General features: G+C 35.9%; 2 protein-coding genes across 5 annotated transcripts; one reads left to right on the top strand and one right to left on the bottom strand.

Annotated features, from left to right (window-relative positions):
- The first annotated feature begins 656 nt into the window (after positions 1–656).
- On the top strand, positions 657–3,443 carry LOC109000480. Of its 2 annotated transcripts, XR_001997723.2 has the most exons (3): positions 697–1,164; positions 1,591–2,490; positions 2,709–3,443. XR_001997723.2 is itself a non-coding variant. In XM_018977354.2 (2 exons), exons 1-2 carry the CDS (start codon positions 909–911, stop codon positions 2,412–2,414), a joined length of 1,080 nt encoding a protein of 359 aa, XP_018832899.1. In that variant the 5' UTR covers positions 657–908; the 3' UTR covers positions 2,415–2,674. The 2 variants fall into 2 exon arrangements, 1 of the variants encoding a protein (XP_018832899.1); XM_018977354.2 differs by lacking the exon at positions 2,709–3,443 and having other exon boundaries at positions 657–1,164; positions 1,591–2,674.
- Positions 3,444–6,357: 2,914 nt separating this feature from the next.
- LOC109000481 lies at positions 6,358–18,888 on the bottom strand. 3 transcript variants are annotated; one of them, XM_035693188.1, is made up of 9 exons: positions 18,798–18,888; positions 18,363–18,455; positions 12,630–12,660; positions 11,825–11,864; positions 11,162–11,198; positions 10,895–10,970; positions 7,114–7,140; positions 6,880–7,012; positions 6,358–6,775 (listed from the first exon to the last, which is right to left on the bottom strand). In XM_035693188.1, the coding sequence occupies exons 1-9, from the start codon at positions 18,861–18,863 to the stop codon at positions 6,721–6,723; spliced, it is 558 nt and encodes a 185-aa protein (XP_035549081.1). In that variant the 5' UTR covers positions 18,864–18,888; the 3' UTR covers positions 6,358–6,720. The 3 variants fall into 3 exon arrangements, with proteins under 3 accessions (XP_035549081.1, XP_035549082.1, XP_018832901.1); XM_035693189.1 differs by lacking the exon at positions 18,363–18,455; XM_018977356.2 differs by lacking the exons at positions 10,895–10,970; positions 11,162–11,198; positions 11,825–11,864.
- Between the last annotated feature and the right edge of the window lie 274 nt (positions 18,889–19,162).

The raw sequence follows: 19,162 nt of genomic DNA, 5'->3' as shown, positions 1-19,162 counted from the left end.
AATAATTTTTTAATATCTTTAATCATCAAGAAAAATTTTAAAAATATATAATTTTATTAATAATTATTTTCTTAACTATTAAGTAAAAATTAAAAATTAAAAAAAATTAAAAGAAATAAATAGAATAAAAGGTTAGAATCTGCAAATTTATTGGAAGAATCTGCAAAGGTACCAAAGTAACCAAACACAGAGGAAAACGGTTCGATGTGTCGGAAAGAAGCGTTGAAATGCGATTGAAAGTGAAACATGGGGGAAAGGTCGGGGGTGGGGAAAAGTAGACAACATCCATCGGAAGAAGAAAAGCACTGAATCGAGATTTGGGTCCGATTGGGTCGGATAAAATTGTATTTTTTTAGAGAAATGATACTTGCAGTCGTGAGCGTGCAATTACCGTGCAGTCGTTTTGAAAAAAGCGAATAAATAAGGGATTCACCTGAAAAGAAATTAATTTTTTAATAGTAGACCCCACTCTTTTTCAAAACGACTGCACGGCGTTTGCACATTCCACGATTGTATGTAGCATTACCCATTTTTTTACAGTATTATGAATGTTTAAAAATATAAAAAAATGAATGAAAAAAAAAAAAAAAAATCTGATATCGGGACCATATCGGGCTTGCACTGTTCTTGGAAGAAACTTTTGAGCAATTTTCTTTATATTTTACATGAATATTTATTTTACGACATCCATTGAGGATGCTCTTGCTATATGTAGTGGAGGGAGGCATTTGTATCGATCAAAATCTGAATCAAAAACCTATTTCCTTTTCTATCCTCATCTTTTTCTTCGAAGTGAGCAATTCTAGTGTATTTTCTTTTCAAACAATTTGGGGTGTGTTACAAATGTGTGCTGCTCCCTGACCTGTGTCAAGAATGTCGGAGATTTAAACGGAGGCGGACTCGGCTCAATGCTGTCGTCCCCAGCGTTGGCGGAGGCGCAGTACGTCAAGGCCAAGACGTCGGTGTGGTGGGACATAGAGAACTGCTCAGTTCCCAAGGGCAGCGACGCGCACGCGATTGCCCAGAACATCAGCTCCGCGCTCGCCAAGATGAATTACTGTGGTCCCCTCTCCATCTCCGCCTATGGCGACACCAACGGGATCCCTGCATCTGTCCAACAAGCACTCTCCAGCACCGGCATCGCCCTCAACCACGTCCCCGCCGGTACTCCTTTCCTCCCCCCACCTTAAAATATGTTGCGTATCCTCTTCCACCATTCTGATTCTGATTGTGGAGGAGGACGGTCGTCCTTCAAATCATTTACGATCTGGATTTTCCCAGTGTCGCATCGACTTTTCATTTCTCTCGACTAATTTTTGTTGTGAGAATTTGGTTTATTTCTGCTTTTTGAGTTCAAAATCAAATACCCGCCTGGTTTATTCGTGCCAATTATGCAAAACTTTAGCATTTCTGCCCCTTTGTTATCGATTCTTTTCTTTTTCAACGATTTTTTTTTATTTAAAAAAATTATAATAATAAAATGATATAAAATGAGATGATACGAGCCCAGATAAGATTGTGAATTTGTGATGATGTTTGAATGTATATTTGTTTTCATTGACACGTTAAGCCTCATAAGGTATTTTACAGGCGTGAAGGATGCAAGTGACAAGAAGATATTAGTTGATATGCTGTTCTGGGCAGTAGACAACCCAGCCCCTGCAAACTTTATGCTAATTTCGGGAGACAGAGATTTCTCTAATGCGCTCCATCAACTGCGCATGAGGAGGTATAACATACTTCTAGCACAGCCGCAAAAAGCATCCGCACCCCTTGTTGCTGCAGCGAAGACTGTGTGGCTTTGGACCAGCCTCTCTGCCGGAGGACACCCACTTTCGAGTGGTGAATCATCACAGTTCGCTAATGATCATTATACCTCTACTAGCAGTTCTGAAAACCTTTCTTCTGGAAATCAAAGGCCTTCCAGTAGTGAAAGGACTGGTGATAACAAAAATAAGGGGAAGGATGGTCGAAAAGCCATAAATCAGTCAAGCACGTCACGGGCCTCAAGCGTGCCAGCTTCAACTCAAGAGAGTAAAAACAATGATTACCCTTACCAACGGGAACGTACAGAACCCAACCAGTTTAAGAAAGCCCCACGTATTGATCCAGTAGTCTCTGTAAATTCTCATAGTCAAGGTGGTTTTCGCCCAAATGCTCCTCCTAGACCTAATGGCCCCGGGCTTTTTCCAGTTCGACACATAAGTAAGCCTGAATCACCCGGCTATGCTCAAAATCCTCCTCCTAATGGCCATCATCGACGTGGAGAAGAATTTAGGCCTAACTCTACTGAATCTCCATACCCAGCTCGCGTAAATGTAACACAAAAGGGCCATGGCCAGACATCTCATCGTGATACTATGAGCAATAGGAATCCCCGCGGTTCTGGATATCGACCACCAGCAAACAGATAATGTTCTGTGTCGTTTCTCTATTTTCTGCGAAATAAGAAAGGAGAGATAGATATGAGAGCAACAAGTCCTCTAGGAGGTAACGGAGGATTATAATGAATGGAATTTCATTTTATTTTATGATGAAATCAGCGTTATGTATATTTTTTGAAAAAACCTTCTGACCGGTTGGGCTTATAACCCATTAAAAATAGCCTGTCAATAGTGTTCTGCCATGTACGTTTCTCAAGTTAATGATGGTGTGACTGCACTTCACTTGATTATTTGAACATTCGTGTCTAACATTTGAATTTCCAGGTTCCCTTTCGCGATGGTGTGACTCCCGACTCATCGCTGGGGACCCCTTTTGCAACGGTGGCAGCGAATCGCATAGCCCCCTCTTGCGATTGTGGCAAGGAGACGAACGACCCTCCTCTCGTGACAAATACAGAAACCCTAGTGACATATTCACCGAATGGTTCCATTTTTCTTATTTTTGAGAATTCTTCTTTTTCGATTCTCTCTTCATATCATTCACTACTTCATACTAGAACATTTTCCAGTTTCTTCGATTAAGCAATTGCTTCTCTCTTCAAAATTTTGACTGTGTTATTTCCATCCGAAGAAATAAGCTGATTTTACATACTCGTTGATAATAGATGACTTTGTGGATTAATATTTGGAAGGTTGTATTACTTTTTGTGAGCTTTTACTAAGGTCTTAACATTTTGAAGGTCGGGATCTGCAGTGATGATTGGTATGGTAGAATGGATTTGTTGTAGGTATTTTGCCCTAATTTTTTCCCCTGATATTGTGTAATGGAGGACAAAGTTCAGGGTCCAATAGAAGGCATTTAGATGAGTGTGTTAAAGGTTCATTTTTTGTATGGTGTTCAGTACATCGTGTTGGGACCCGTTGTTTCTTATCATGCAAAGTTTTGCATTGAACTTGTGCTCTCTTCAGAATTTGTTTGGGTAACTAGTAAGTAACGTCGATGCAATGATGTTTTGAAATTCTGTTTTTCACTCGAATCAAGTAAGTTTGGCTGAGACGCTTAATGAAGGAACATCGGAACAGACTCATTCAAAGTCATTATAAGTTATTTTTAGACTTTAATATCTTTTTTATGTTCATGAAAGAAACTAGTACTTCTCGATATAAGTAGAACATGGTTATGTCGAATCACAAATTTGTTAATTATATACTTTTCACCATTTTTTTTTATACCTATCAAAGCTTTACATCCAATTTTTGTTTCGGTAGGTTCAAGAATTGTTTGTTCTTTTTCTTTCCGATTTATCCATCGAAATCATTCTCTTGTGCAAACATAGTCTACTGCACATAGTTTTTTTTATCATCTTTCGACAACCGAATATGATTCGTTCGAATTGCAAAACATTTTCGTCATGCATATGCCTTATTAAATGTTTGCGTGTCTTCTAATTATCAAATAACATACCAATGAATGACTCCGAAGGATCACTACTCACATTGACTTCTCCATTCACATTGACTTCATCTTCGACATTTATACCATCTTCAACATTCACCATATCCTCAACATTCACATTACATTGAACGTCTACACTTTCAGACTCAGGTTTAAAACAAGAAATTTGTTCATTCTATACAAAACCATAACATTAAAAAATAATTAATTAAAATATGTGATTAATTAAGCAAGTAAGCATTATTATTAGAGCTTGTTTTGTAGCGTCAAATTTTCAAATATTGCATTCCAAAAATATCTTAGCAACACCAAGGTCAATATTGTCAGTGTGGGCAACAATGGTGCGAAATCTGTGTGGTTGAGAAGCAAGGAATGGATTCAATGCAAGGTCCATAGCAACCAATATTATGAAAGTGATTTCACAAGTTGTATTCAAAATAATTTCTTACATGCAACGAGCAATGCTTTTTCAATGGGAATGGGTTGAAATTTGTCGGACTGAGATGGTGGCAGTTGAACTTCCAAAGCTCTTGGGTGGCGGTGCAAACGGACGGAAGAGATGACCGACCCCTCGCAACAAGCAGTGATTTTTTATTCCGACAAAAGAGATGGCAGGGTCTCAGTGAGATGAGTTTCGAAAGGCAAGGGTTGTGTGATTCGAATGGTAGGAGCTGTGTGACCTAGCTTTCTGATTGTGTATGACTGCATCTATACCCGTTTTTTGTATGATTTCTGACGTGATTGATGATGATAGGAGGGTTGATTATCTCTAATAAATGGCTGGACAACTTAGAAGCGGCTTTGTTAAAATAAATGTCAAATTTTTTTCCAAATTTAAAGATTTTAAATAGGAAAAACATAAACATATAAAATAAATATTATAAATATTGTCTGAAATATTTATACAAATAAAAATAAATGTTGTAAAGCTTCCTATATATATATATACTTTATTTGAAATTATTAAATTTAAATAAAAATAATTTTATAATCTAATACATCACATTTAATCATGATAATTTATAAATTTATTTTTATAATTTTTTTAAAGTTAAAACATTTCTTTAAAAGTGATAAGGCATTTCTTTATATATATATATATATTATTTTCTTTATTCATATTGTTGCCGTATCAATAATTTTCTCCGTCGAGTCATTTTAATGCGTTTATAAGTTTGGTCAACGTACCATAAATAAGTGGGTTGGTGGGTAATTGATGGGTATCGTAAATGTAACGCGGGGCCTTATGTTTTTCTGACACGTGGATTATGATTTGGAAAATTATACCTCCTGCCTCAAAGTTATCGCCATCGCCCGATCGTTTTAATTTTTTTTAATAATTAAGAAATAACTATTAATAAAAGTTATTTTGTTAAAAATTATGGTATATATAATTATTTTTTAAAATTATGATCGTTTTAAATAAGATGATAGTGTGGTATATAAAATTATATATTTTTTTAACAATTAAAGATTTTAAAAAATAATAATAATAAGATTCTAAATACATTAAAAGAAACGCTGTTGGGAGGCATCTTAGCATTGCCCTCACGATTTATCCTAGAAAAGAAAAAAAGAAAAAAATAAAAAAGAATGTGGTATTCTAAGCAGCCCAAGGGGTTGCTTAATCCAGGATGAAAACATTGGATTCAGAATCTCAGATACCTAACCGGCAAATCTAATTCACCTCCAAGTCACCATCCATCACTTTGCTTTGTTCGGTGGATCTTTTCTTTTTCTTTTTTCGCCTTTTTGGTCGGGTCGTGTGCCTTCTTGCCAGCCTTTTGTTTTGAGGTCGAACTTTGCAGATAGAAGAAGATGCCACCAGCTAAGCTTCTCAGATTCTCATAAACACTCATTAACTTATTTAATTAAAAAATATATATAAATCCTTCAATCCAAATCTGTTAATTCATGACCCATTTGTGATTTTGACAAAAAAATAACTTTAAAAGTTGCTTGCGTGTTCGAGTCGTGTCAAATCCACTTCGAGTGGTGTTAGTCAATCTTAATCCGATCCATTTATTAAACACGACGAATCCCTCAACCCTAACATACTAACTTCATATTGGATTTGTATTAGGTTTGAGAGTTTTAGGCCCCGCTTAGGTAAAGAAACACTCAACCCATCTTATCATTATAATTTTCTCAAATTTTCATATAAAATATAATAAATAATTCAATTTTTTCGAAATCTAAAATAATAATAATATTAAATAACAATATTTTATTCATCTAAAATCATTTCATTTCATTTCACTATCCAAATGAACCCTTATTAAAAAACTACAGGTCCTAGATTCAAACACAACACATTTTTTCCCTAGTTACTTGTGGTTTCACATCTACAGAGGTAGTGAACGAAGGGAATACTTGCCACTCTCTCTCTCTTTTTCCCTGTTCGATTCCTTTTCAATTGGTGGTCAAATCTCAACATGTAGAGTGACCCACATTTTTAAAATTTGTTTCAGTAGAGATTAGATTCAGTAGTTTGGTAATAAAGAGAAGAAAACAAAATGAGACTCTTGTTATCAATATCTTCTATTTCGGATGTAATTTTTTGGTGAGCTCTAGTATAACATTTTGAATTGAGTAATGTTACTCTTCATCCTTGATTTTGTCACCCTGAGTCACACTTGTTGAGGCGGCACATTTTTAAGCGGCAGTTCATTTAATTAGTAGACATATAAAACCGTTGATAATGCGTCGCATAAACAATGTGATTGCAGGTGATAAAATCAAGGATGAACATCATTTCTCTTTTAAATAAGTCCTTATGTTTCCTTTGGGTTTATGAACTGGACAACACCAACCCACATAGAGAATTCATTGATCTTACAGAAAACAGAAAGCAGCATGATTCCACTCTGAGGCTGGGGATCAAGGAAGAAAAGGATTGTGAGAAGGATATTCCTCCTTTTGCTTTTTATAAGCCCTGAGAAGCAAATAATGAAAAGAAATTATATAACCATTTAATTCCTCTGAAATAATGTTTTGTTAAACATAAAATGATTATCCTTAGAAGTGAAACTGTATCACCTTGCAGCATTTAGTCCCCCGAGTCCAATTGTTCCCAGAATAATAAAGAGAAAAGGGACTCCAATCAGAGCAGGATTTCCTCTTCCCCCCTGTGCCCTTGGAACTCCGGTTCTGACAACTCGTGCATTTGTGACTGATCAAGATAGATGTCGACTCAGAGGATAATTAATAAGACCAGTGAAATTGAAAGAAGAAACGAAAATGAGGAATAGAAGATTATTTTGAGAAATTTACCACTAGCTGAACCTTCTCCTCTTGCACCTGTGGCAGGCATCACATGAAATGTTTAGCTAGCATGTCAAATCAGTTATTACTATTACTAATGCAGTCTTTTTTTGATTCTTTTCCAATCATCATCTCCATAACCTCCCAAGTGTATGTCCACTTTATATTCCTTCCAATAAGGCAATCAGCTTTCCTATCATGGTTTGCAAACTCAGCCAAATTAACTTGTGGATTTTGATTAGACGAAGTACTGTCACTTACTCAGATATATCATATGCTTATATACAACCTCACAACTTATTTAAGACAATAGGACTCGAGATCACTAACATACCAGAGTTTTATGGAAAACAGAGCTATAACCATATATGTTAAACCACTAGACTCCACTACTAAAAATAAAGTCCTATCTCATCTCATCACATCCAATCCCATCCCATCTCAACATCCAAACACCCACAAACACAAACATTTTTCAATTTCAAATCTTCAACTTTTTTATTTAATCATATTACTTAATCATTACAACTTTCCCAAACTTTCAAAAAAAAAAAAAAAAAAAAAAATCAACTTTTTCAATTCTCAAACAAAAATAATATTAAAAAATAAATATTCTAACAATATTTTAACTTTATAATATTTTTATTCAACTTTTTTTCTCTCCTTTCACAAAACCCATAAAACATCTTATAACTCAAACCATTTCGCTATTATTTACAAACCATTTCACTACTATTTACAAATTTCTAACAATATAGAATTGCTAGCACAAAGGTTGTAGTCATGTAGGGAGGCAAATGATTAGGAGGTGGATCTCTTTTCATCTTTCTTTAACAGGTTGTATTCATGTAGGGTGGCACAAAATTTTTTTTTGATTAGTATGTAGGTTGGCACAAAATGGGATGATAAAATGATTTGGATCGGCAAGTTTGAAGTAAAATCATGCTACTACATGCTACGTAATCACGTCAAGACTAGTTTCCCCTGGAAGCTAATATGGAGAAATAGGGCTTCTCCCAAAGTGGCTTTCATCACATGGACAGCAGAACTTGGGGAAAATCTTACCATGTACTAAGTGAAGAGATGTGGCGTCATAGTGGTGAACTGGTGGACCATTTCTTTTGCATCATGAACTTGGTAGCACCCTATAAAGCATATTCTTTGGCCTATTTGGTGTTAATAGGGTGATGCCTTCTCAGGTGGTGAAGCTATTGACATGTTGGAATGGCAGTTCCACCACCATCAAGCATACCTGTACGTAAGATGGTCACATTGTGCCTACTATGGTGTCTATGGAGGGAGAGAACCAGCGTAGTTTTGAGAAATGCAAAAGATCACCGTCGAAGTAGGGTGGGTTTGGATACACAAAACATCTCATCTCATTTCATCATTACAACTTTCCCAAATTCTCATATAAAAATATAATAAACAATTCAACTTTTTCAAATTCAAAAATAAAAATAATACTAAAAAATTATATTCTAACAATATTTTATTCAACTTTTAACAAAACATCTCATCTCATCTACTCCGAACTGTCTATCCAAACCCACCCTTAGTCTTTTGTTCGTTAACACCTTGTATCATTGGACAAAGTCCCATTATGGTGCTACTTTTTCTATTTCTAATTGTCAGGAATTTGTAGCTCTTTTCCCTTGTCTTTGTTGAGTGGATTCATGTATACTTCCTGTGAACCGGGATAACATCCCTTTCCATCATTAATAAAAATTTATCTTATTCATAAAGAAAAAAATCTCCATAGAATTACTCACTCTCATTGTAAAGGATCTCCTAAATGTGAATGATTCAAAAATATATACTGAGCTACAGAAGTTCTCAATCTCCTAATCTAAGGTGGTGTGACCTCCTGCAAGATGTACTGCCAAGTGCTTCTATTATGCTTTCCGCAATGGTACTTTTACAGGAGGTCAGCTCATTAGGCTTCCTTCATAGATGGCGTACTCTAGGGCTGCAAAGGAACAGAGCAGCTCGTGAATAGTTTGAGCTCGGCTCGTATATACTCAGTTCGAATTCGGTTCATTTAATAAATGAGATGTTTGTAAATACTAATATTGGCTTGAATATTAAACAAGCAAAACTCGTATAAACTCGGCTCGACTCAGTTTAGGTTCGTGAACAAAGCTCGCATAAGCTCAACTCGTTTGAACTCATTTTGAAGCTTGTAATATGTGTTGTATATGTATGTGTTATAATTATTACATATTAGTTGTATTTATATACTCAATTATATATTATTAATATATATATTTTACCTTATTTAATATATTTATTATGTTCCCAAAGTGTTTTAGGATAATTATGTATTATGTAATATAACATTAATTTTATATATTACTTTTTTAATTGTTACATAGATTATAGTCTATTGATATAGTAATAAATGAATGAGTGAACACACATTTACTTGAAACAATTACCAAATTAACTATAATTGATTAGCTATAATTTGTATATATGATACACATCATAACATAAGTTGATGGTGTCTCTTTTTAATTAAGGAATCATATCATTAACCTTATACACAATATGGTTTTCATTATACTAGATAAATGATAACACATATTGTAAATTATACTATTACTTATTATTTATAGTTGCATATTATTATATTTTTATACTGTAATATATGTACATGAACTTATATGTTATAACTATATACTTATGATATATGCTTGTAATACATTAATAAATATAATATTTAATAATGTAAGCTATAGTATATTCATAACTTATATTCAATGATAATATATTATACAACTAGAACTTTTGATTTATTATGTTATCTATATATTAAATGGTTTAGTTTAATAAATTTATATTATGTATTATTTTTTTAATTTATAACTATAAGTTAATTTTTTTTTATAAAAAGTTATATCATAAAATTTTTTTAATCAATTTGGTTGAATAGTTAAATGGTTAAATTTTTTGTAAAATTTAAATTTATTTTATATTAATCAGAAGATAAGAATTAGAATTTAAAAAAAAAAAAAAGGGAGTTCGAGTCGTTTGTTTATTAGTCAAGCTCGAGTCGAATTCAAACAACATTAATGGTTAACAAGCTGAGTTCAAACAAGGATATTAAGTCTTATTCAAGTTCCAGCCGAATTCGAACAAGTAAATATCCTAATCAAGCTCGAATACCCTTGTTCGAATTCGGCTCGACTCGGTTTGTTTTGTTTTTTATTTATTTATTTATTTATGTCGGAAAACCTCTCCAAGACAGGGCCTTCGGACTCACCCCTGTAGAGTAAAGCCCGGTCCCGTGCACCGCACCCTTGGAAGTTTCCTTATACAGAACTGGTTAAATCGCTAACTTTTTACCAGGAGGTGAGGCCCCAAAGGATTGTTTGCACCCATGCGGTGTTGAACCTTGGACCTTGGGGAGTAATACCCCAAGACCAAGGCCTTCACCACTTGGGCCAACCACTTGGTGGTTGGTTTGTTTGCAGCCCTAGCATACTCTAAGTTGCAAGTTGTAGTGACCAAAGGCAAATTCATTCCATCACTTCCAACACAGACAATTAAGCTTTCTACTGTGAACTTGATCATAGATATACCAAGTATGTTCACCTCCAGAAGATGATCATAGCGGACTTAGTATGCATATGGCAATTTGTTGCATCTTTAAGCAGCTTATACCATGCTATTGCCACATGCAACTAATGGGACAATAGGGAACAGAAAAACTTTCTGACCATGATATTTTGCCAACTAAAAAAATTTTAGACTAATTAAGTTACGTATATTGTCTCAGCTGTATCACCTGGATCAAACTCTGCTCTGGTACCTATAGCCAAATCCATTCCAAAGTCAGCTTTGGCCGAGACAAAGTCAGGAATCTGACATAAAAACATCAGAAAATTGTTTTTTAAAAAAAACAGTAAAACAGCTTTTAAAAAAAGCAATTGTAACTGCTTTATTGCAGCAAAATGAATATTCCAACCATGAAATACCAAGGAAGCAACTAAGTTGCATTGAAATTAGTTCTCGTGTAATTAGACATAAGATAAAAACAATAAGAAGCCGGTACCTGCATTGATACAGAAATTCTTTCCCATCTTCTGGTTCTAGTCAAACATTACACTAATTTAGACCACGAATCACCTCAGGATGCTACAGCATAGAAAAAAATATAAATCTAAATATGGGAAAATAGTAAAAATTATGAAATATATACGGTAGTTTGTTCTCACACCGTTATGAAATCGGTTGATTGTGGTATGATGGATTGAGAAAGCAAGCAGCCATGCAGAAAGGATGCTAGAATAATGTGTGCCAGGGGTGTTCTATCACATTCCAGATAAGTTAGAATATTTCATCTCCTTCCAAAAATGTGACATTTAAGATAAGTTTCTCAACTTCTTTACCCACGTCTGATTTGGCTAATTGAGAAGAATCCATTTGTTTGATAGGAATATTATCTTAAGAAAAATGCTTTGGTCCAACAAACATATTCCAAAATTGTCATAGATTCCAAACTATCAATTTATCACTTGAATTTTTTTCAAAGAAACCAAAAAAGAAAAATATAGAAAATGTAAAAAGGATTACTTGGGATATATTGTTAGAAAGTTTGACTCAAAAAAGTGAACAGACAGAGATACAACTTTTATTATATTGCTTTTCCTTTGACAGGTCAGCTATGCCAGTAGCATCCACAAGGCAAAAGGAAGAAAAGATATTTAATTCTTACAATGTATTTTCCTGTTTGACACACTGGACTTCCTTTGCAACTGCAATCTGTCCCATGGCCCCAGAAAATCCAGATGGCCTTTTTTCAGAATCCTTGAATGTATCACCTCAGCAAGGCTAAGGGCTAGTTTGGACACTGAGCTCAGGTATTCTCATATATTCTTTCCCAAATATTACTCAAACACAAAATACTTTTCAATTTCACATCTTCAACTTTTTCATCAAATCATTACCTAACCATTAACACTTTCCTAAACTTACAAACAAAGCACAAAAAACAATACAACTTTTTAAAATTTCAAAACAAAAATTATATTCAAACAATTTTTTAACTTTATAATATTTTTATTCAACTTTCTCTCTCTCATTTCCCAAAACCCAATAAAACATCTTAACTCAAACCATTTCATTATTATTCATAGATATTTTGAGATATTCTAAATGTCCAAACGAGCCCTAAGCTAATAATAGGTAAAGAAAACTCAAAACGTGGGTAGGATGAATGAAAAGAGACAAAAAAGAACCAAACCATAAAATGAATACATAAAATATTAAAGAAAGAAAGCTCAATCAAATTAAGGCCATTTCAACAGCTGAACAGAAACAGCATAAAGTGCCAGGGTTCAGACATGCTTCATTCCAAAATTTTAGAGTGAACTTTCATTAACATCCTGAGCCTATTATCCCACATTATGAGATTGATAACTGAGAGTGACAAGTTCGTCTAGTAACTTTTTAGTCCATTTGGGAGTTTGCCAACCATGACTTTATTGTACTAATTCATTCTCTTATAAAAGAAGAATTACCAGACAGCAGGCAAGAGTATGCTTCTGAAATCTGCAGCAAATTCACATAGTGAAGTAAGTTATTCCATGAATATAGATCAAAGTAATATATTATGTGAATGAAACTACAACATTTCAGAAATTCATATATCAACAGTAAACGACACTTTCCTCCCATGAATTACCCCTAATCTTATTATTTACACCCATAAACTTTAATTGGTTGCAGTTCAGAACCCACTTTGAAGTTTCAATATAACGGGTAGATTTGCCTTTTAACACATGTTTCCATCTGGATTTTTAACTCCAGTTTCTCATGAAGGGCCAAACTAACAACCTTTTTTGTTTGGTTAGCATCTCATAGGTGTATTCTGACTATAGATAAACTGAGAAGGCGCGACCTTTACCAAACAGACTGGTGTTTCATGTGCAAACATGATAGTGAGTCAGCAGATCATCTACTCCTTCATTGTGAAGTAGTTAAGGTTCTATGGGATGACATCTTCACAAGGCTAGGTATGGCATGGGTATGCCTAGAAGTGTGAAATAGGGGTGATACTTGCATGGTGCGGGACAGGGGGTACCCTCCCCCGCACCCCGCCCCGCACCATGCGGGTTGGTTCAGGGAGGTGGAGGCGGGGTCCCCTGCCCCGGTGCCAGGGGGCGGGGGAAAAACCCCCATCCGCCCCACCCCCCGCCTAGGCCAACACATTGTGTTTAAAAAAAAAATTTTGATCCAAAAATATTTTTTTAGACCTAAATTACAATATAAGTTAAATAATAAATTAAAATTTATAAATATAAAAAGAACTTAAACTCATTAGAGTTAGATTTTGGATTGTCTTGGCCTTCTAGGCTAACCTTTATATAGGAAGCCAAAGTAATACAATAGTCATCCTTAAGCAATGTGGGACTTAGTAGTGAGAAGTGAGATGAGATGAGATGAGATGATTTTAGATAAAAGTTAAAAGTTGAATAAAATATTATTAGAATATTATTTTGTAATATTATTATTGTTTTGGGATTTGAAAAAATTGAATTGTTTATTGTATTTTGTGTGAGAATTTGATAAAGTTGTAATAATGAGATGGAATGAGATGAGTTGACATGGTTTTCCAATCTAAACGGGGCCAAGTCAAACCATTTCACTTACCATTCACAAACTATTTTATTACTATTCATAAATATTCTGAGATATTCTAAGTGTCCAAACGGGTCCAGAATCTTCAAACGAGGGTTTAGGTTGCATTGAATTAAAGCTTGTGGGCATAAGTCAAATAAGTGTGAAAGTTCATGGGAACAGCATTATTTGTCCCATATTTTACCAAACTCTGGCAGTTAAATATATTTTTTATTTTTAAATAGAAGTAAACAGGTTACTCCGCTACGCTTCCAAATTAAACAATTACATAGCAGCAACCCTCATGTTATAATGGTGATACACGTATTCAGGGTCTTTGGCTTTTTTTTTTAATGATGAGGAAACCCAAAGACCGTGCACACAACATATCTTTTACCCAGTATTCCCCAGCCTAGTGTAACGCAATCAAGGCCTTTACCACTTGAGTCAACCCGCAGGAGTTCTTTGGCTTTTTTAATGAGGAGCTGATGCTAGAGAAAAGGCTATTGTAATGAACCTACTTGTGAATGCTATTGTGATTAAATAAGATGGTTGCTGCAAGAAGAAGAACAGAGTGCACACTATCTATTTGATAAAATTGCTAGAAGAAAATTGTATTGATACGGGAGTAACTTCGAGGGCTCCCAAACCTCCTTACAGAAATAAACTTCTACAATATTCCAGATTCTTCCATACCTCCTCAGTGCTCTGCTTCCCTTCATATCCATGCAGGGATAACTAACTGATCTAATAAACTTGCAACACGTGTAAAGTAGAAATAACCGACCGCTTACTTAAAGGAAATATTACAATGACTTCCATATTTAGACGGCAGCAAGTCAGCAACTGAAAATACTAAAAAGGGCTCCTCCAAAACGCTGCATCCTGGCCAGATTATTGAAATGGTGCACTTCACTCCAGCTAATGGCTTCTTACGTTGTGTTTAGAGTTTCTCCCATTTCCTGCCTCTTCTAACCCCTTCTCTAGAAGAGGTCATAACAATCTCTCCCCCTTAAAGAACCTTGTCCTCAAGGTTGAGAGCCCTGATGCAACTTCTTATGACCAGGCCCTACTGTCGGTGTAAGCTAGACTTAGACTTGTAAGCTGGACTGTGACAAACACTCCCCCTTCAAGGCACCTTGCCCACAAGGTGCGACTAAGTTGCCAAAAATTTTTCATGACTTCAAAAATCTTAACAGTGAGTACTTGCCCAGTGATAAGGGTGTTCAACAATCTAAAGGTAGCCACCGTGATATCATACATGGCAGCCAAGGTAAAATTATCCAAAATTTAGACTGTACTGGCAAAAAGTAGAATAATAGCAAAAATAGTAATCAGAGTTGGATACCCCATGAGTCACCTCTTTCCCCACATACATCTGTCCTTCATCTGTTAAAGCAGTACAGTGCCAACCTCCAACTATAGTATCAACCTGGGTGGACAACAATTTCATAGTTCTATCAACTATAATAGGTGTTGAAGTAAGCAAAATCGACTTTTTCAACAGCTGGAGTGCACAGCTCTCATATTCCTTATGTTATTTTCTTCTTCAAGGCGAATTTCCTGAAGTTGTTTTCCAACAGTTTTCTCCTGCTCAACTCTCAGAGATTCAGAGCAACACTTTGCAATTAGGGAAGAATTCTTTCCTTAAGTTTCCTTATGCTTAAAGTGAAAACCCAAGACCAAGGAGGCCAAAATCATAGAAAATACTGAGATCCTAATAACAGCTCTCAGTAACATCAATTTGGTTTCAAAATGCTTCAGTAGGGTCTCCTCCAAATTTCCTTCTACTTCAAGGTTGAGAATTTCGAAGTCTTTGCCCTTGCTCATTCCATCCAAATTTACTTCTTCATCTCCATCTGGCTCATTGTGAACTTCTTCGGCTGGCTTCATCAAAATATCATTTTCTTCTATAAAAATATTTGTAATATCAGATTCTATAATTTGGTAATCCCTCACATCAAACGTGTATGGTGCCTGATAATCCATCAAAGCTTCAAGATTTTGTATTGTTTCACCATTTTGCAACTCAAATTTCTTAGTCATCCCGCCAGAAAAACCCCCTATCTTCATTGTTTCATGTTCACAACCTTCATCAATATCGACAGATTGTGGCTCCGTCAATTCACACAACTCATCAACTGCTCCCTTCTTTTCATCCTCAACCACCTCTAAAGCTTCACAATCTATTCCAACAAGGTTCCCTTCCTTTCCTCTATCAAAAGGCTCAAAAACCACTTTAAGTGGCAATATGTCAAACAGATAATGAGCAAAAAATTTCTTCCCCTTAAACTTTTCAGCATACTCACCCACGTTGCCTTCGTCATCAGTGTTCCTCCACCAAAATGCAGAGTCACCAATATCCTTACATACCAACCCATGAACAGATTCAATGTTCTCAATCCATCTAAAAAATTCATGCAGTCCCATACCATGAACAGCAGCGACAAATTTGACGTGCAGATCCACAGAGCAAACAACCCGCTGCTTCTTCTGAGTTGATGGATTACCACGCCCAATTTCATCATGTTCCTCAGTTCGAACAGCTTTCAGTAGATAATCACAAGCTCCATTGTCAAGGTTTATGCTAATGGAATCTGCAAGAAAATGAAGGCAAACTGCATGGTAGTTCATATCTTCAAGGTTTATACGAGCATAATTCCGGAAGAACCAAACACCAATAAGATTCACCAATAAATTTGTCACCACCGAAACAATTAAGTAACGCTTGTGCTCAGACTCATCTTGGATGAAACCATGAAGACCTTCCACAGTTTGATTCATATAGATCGAGTTGAGAGAGGTATAATCACCGCCCCTAAGCATCAGATGAGCACCGAGCTCTGAATTAGAACGAGCTTCCTCCATGTATTGCTGCACCACGGGTGAGGAACTGCCTTTCCTCAAAGACCCAATCCAGAAATCAACATAAGTAGCTCTGTAAGCATGGAGATGACTCTGAGCATCCCTCATAGGCCCGAAAATTGGTTGAAGGAACAAAAAATAGAGATAACGGAAATAAATTCCGCCTGGGTCGAACTCCCACCAAGTGTCGCCATCCATACCGAATGTTAGCTCTCCTCCCATCAGATTTTCAGGTTGTTGCAGGTCGGCAGTGAACTTGGCCCACATCTCGGACCTAAGGAAGGCGTCGTCGAAGAGATATTTGGCACCTGAAGAGGGTTGGTCTTGTGATTTTTTGGGATGGTGGATTATCTGAGATGCGAGCGAATTTTGGGGATGGTGAGGTTTCTGAGACCTGAGTGATTTTTGGGGATGGCCATGAGTTTTGTTTTTCTCTTTCTTCCTGCGTCTCTCTCCAAATCTGTTCTCCACTTCGACTGCCTCTTCTTTTCTTTCCTTCACGAGTTCATCTTCATCCTTCGGTCCATTTTCTTCCTCCTCGTCGTCTTGCCAGTCCCGTAGAGTTTGCTTTAACTCCACACAACTTTGCTGCATTCTCTTACAATTTACTTGCATTCCTTTCACTATTTCTTTCACCTCCAACAACTTATCCAAAATTTTTTCAAGCAACTTTGTTTGCTCTTCGTTGAATCTTACCCCGTCCATGAGGATCGACTGCTCTGATACCACTTGTAATGAACCTACTTGTGAATGCTATTGTAATAAAGGAAGATGGTTTCTGCAAGAAGAGGAACAGAGTGCACACTATCTATTTGATAAAATTGCTAGCAGAAAATTGTATTGATACGGGAGTAACTTCGAGGGCTCCCAAACCTCCTTACAGAAATAAACTTCTACAATATTTCAGATTCTTCCATACCTCCTCAGTGCTCTGCTTCCCTTCATATCCCTGCAGGGATAACTAACTGATCTAATAAACTTGCAACACGTGTAAAGTATAAATAACCGACCGCTTACTTAAAGGAAATATTACAATGACTTCCATATTTAGACGGCAGCAAGTCAGCAACTGAAAATACTAAAAAGGGCTCCTCCAAAACGCTGTGTCCTGGCCAGATTATTGAAATGGTGCACTTCACTCCAGCTAATGGCTTCTTACGTTGTGTTTATAGTTTCTCCCATTTCCTGCCTCTTCTAACCCCTTCTCTAGAAGAGTTCATAACAGCTATGGGCAAGATAAGAATTTCCGAATGCTAAAGTTATATTTTACTGGGTAAAACCCTTTTTTATTTAATAAATATTATCTTATTTATTAAAGAAAAAAAGGCGACAAGGTGTCTACTTAGGACATTGACTGCAAATATTTTCAGCATCAATGTTTCCTTTAAAAGATTTAATGGGCAGGAAGGAAACCGCGTCTCTGATCAAGAGCTGGATTTTTCCTACTAGGTAAGATTGAACCTCAACTCAGTGTGGAGAATCTACGTTGATCCTTTTATCACTCACAAACATACAGCATTCCACTTTTCTCCTGTACAGCTGTACTAAATCTAGGATTGATCATTTCATTGATCACAAGTGATAATCCCCAGCATAAATTAAGTACCGCACAGAAATTTTTTAGGCGAGTGACCTAGTGATACGCCAAACTATACCTAAATATCTTCAAACTATACCTACTACATACATGTACCAATAAAACTAACAACGCAAACAAGAAAAAAGTACAAATACCGAAGCTTCCTTATGTATAGGCACTGTATCCTTACCAATTTGAACTTATATTCTGCATGAGGCTTTTCTTGAGCAGGAAAAAGGTCAGGATGAGACTCCCATACCTTCCTTCTGTAAGCGGCTTTAACCTACAATCATAGCTCACCCCAATTGGCCTAATAATCAATCAGATAATAAAAAAAACACTGTGAACCAAAAACCACAATTTGTACATCCCACAAAATCACTATTCAACGTGACCGCACTCCAGAATGAACCAGAAACTACATCCCAAACTCAGTAATTCAGCTACCGTATCAACTATAACTCAAAATCCGAAATGTGTCGAGCCCAAAAATATAAACTTGAATCCATAACTGAGTAAAAAGTGATACTTTAATCATAACAATTATCATGAGAAAAATCCCTCGTTAATCGTTATGCGGAACCAAACTTCTCGGTCTGAATTAGATATAGGTGTCGATTAATACCTGAGGGAGGGTTGGGCGAGAATTGGGAGGGAACCCGAGCAAGGTCCTGGCCTCATCGCCCCGCATTCTGAAACTTCTCAAGGACGTGTCGTCTTCATGTTTCTGGACGCCTTTATATTTTCATTCGATAAATAATATATAATCTATTTACGAATCTCTTTATGACGTAAGAAATTTCCTATAAATAAATTATTATAGAAGTCTATTTGTATTTTGACTTTATTTTTTAAACGTAATTAAAAAAAAAAAGAATGAATTGCTTCTAGTAGACCCTTGCTTCGGTTATAATAGATGGTTTCAAGCAAAATGAGAGGTGTTTCGTTAAACAAAAAATCTTCACAACTTCTTAATACTCCACACTTCAT

This window comes from Juglans regia, chromosome 8 (genome assembly GCF_001411555.2).
Source record: "Juglans regia cultivar Chandler chromosome 8, Walnut 2.0, whole genome shotgun sequence".
Lineage (NCBI taxonomy): Eukaryota > Viridiplantae > Streptophyta > Magnoliopsida > Fagales > Juglandaceae > Juglans > Juglans regia.
Note: the sequence above shows the minus strand (reverse complement) of the source record. Positions and strands in the feature narration are given on the sequence as shown.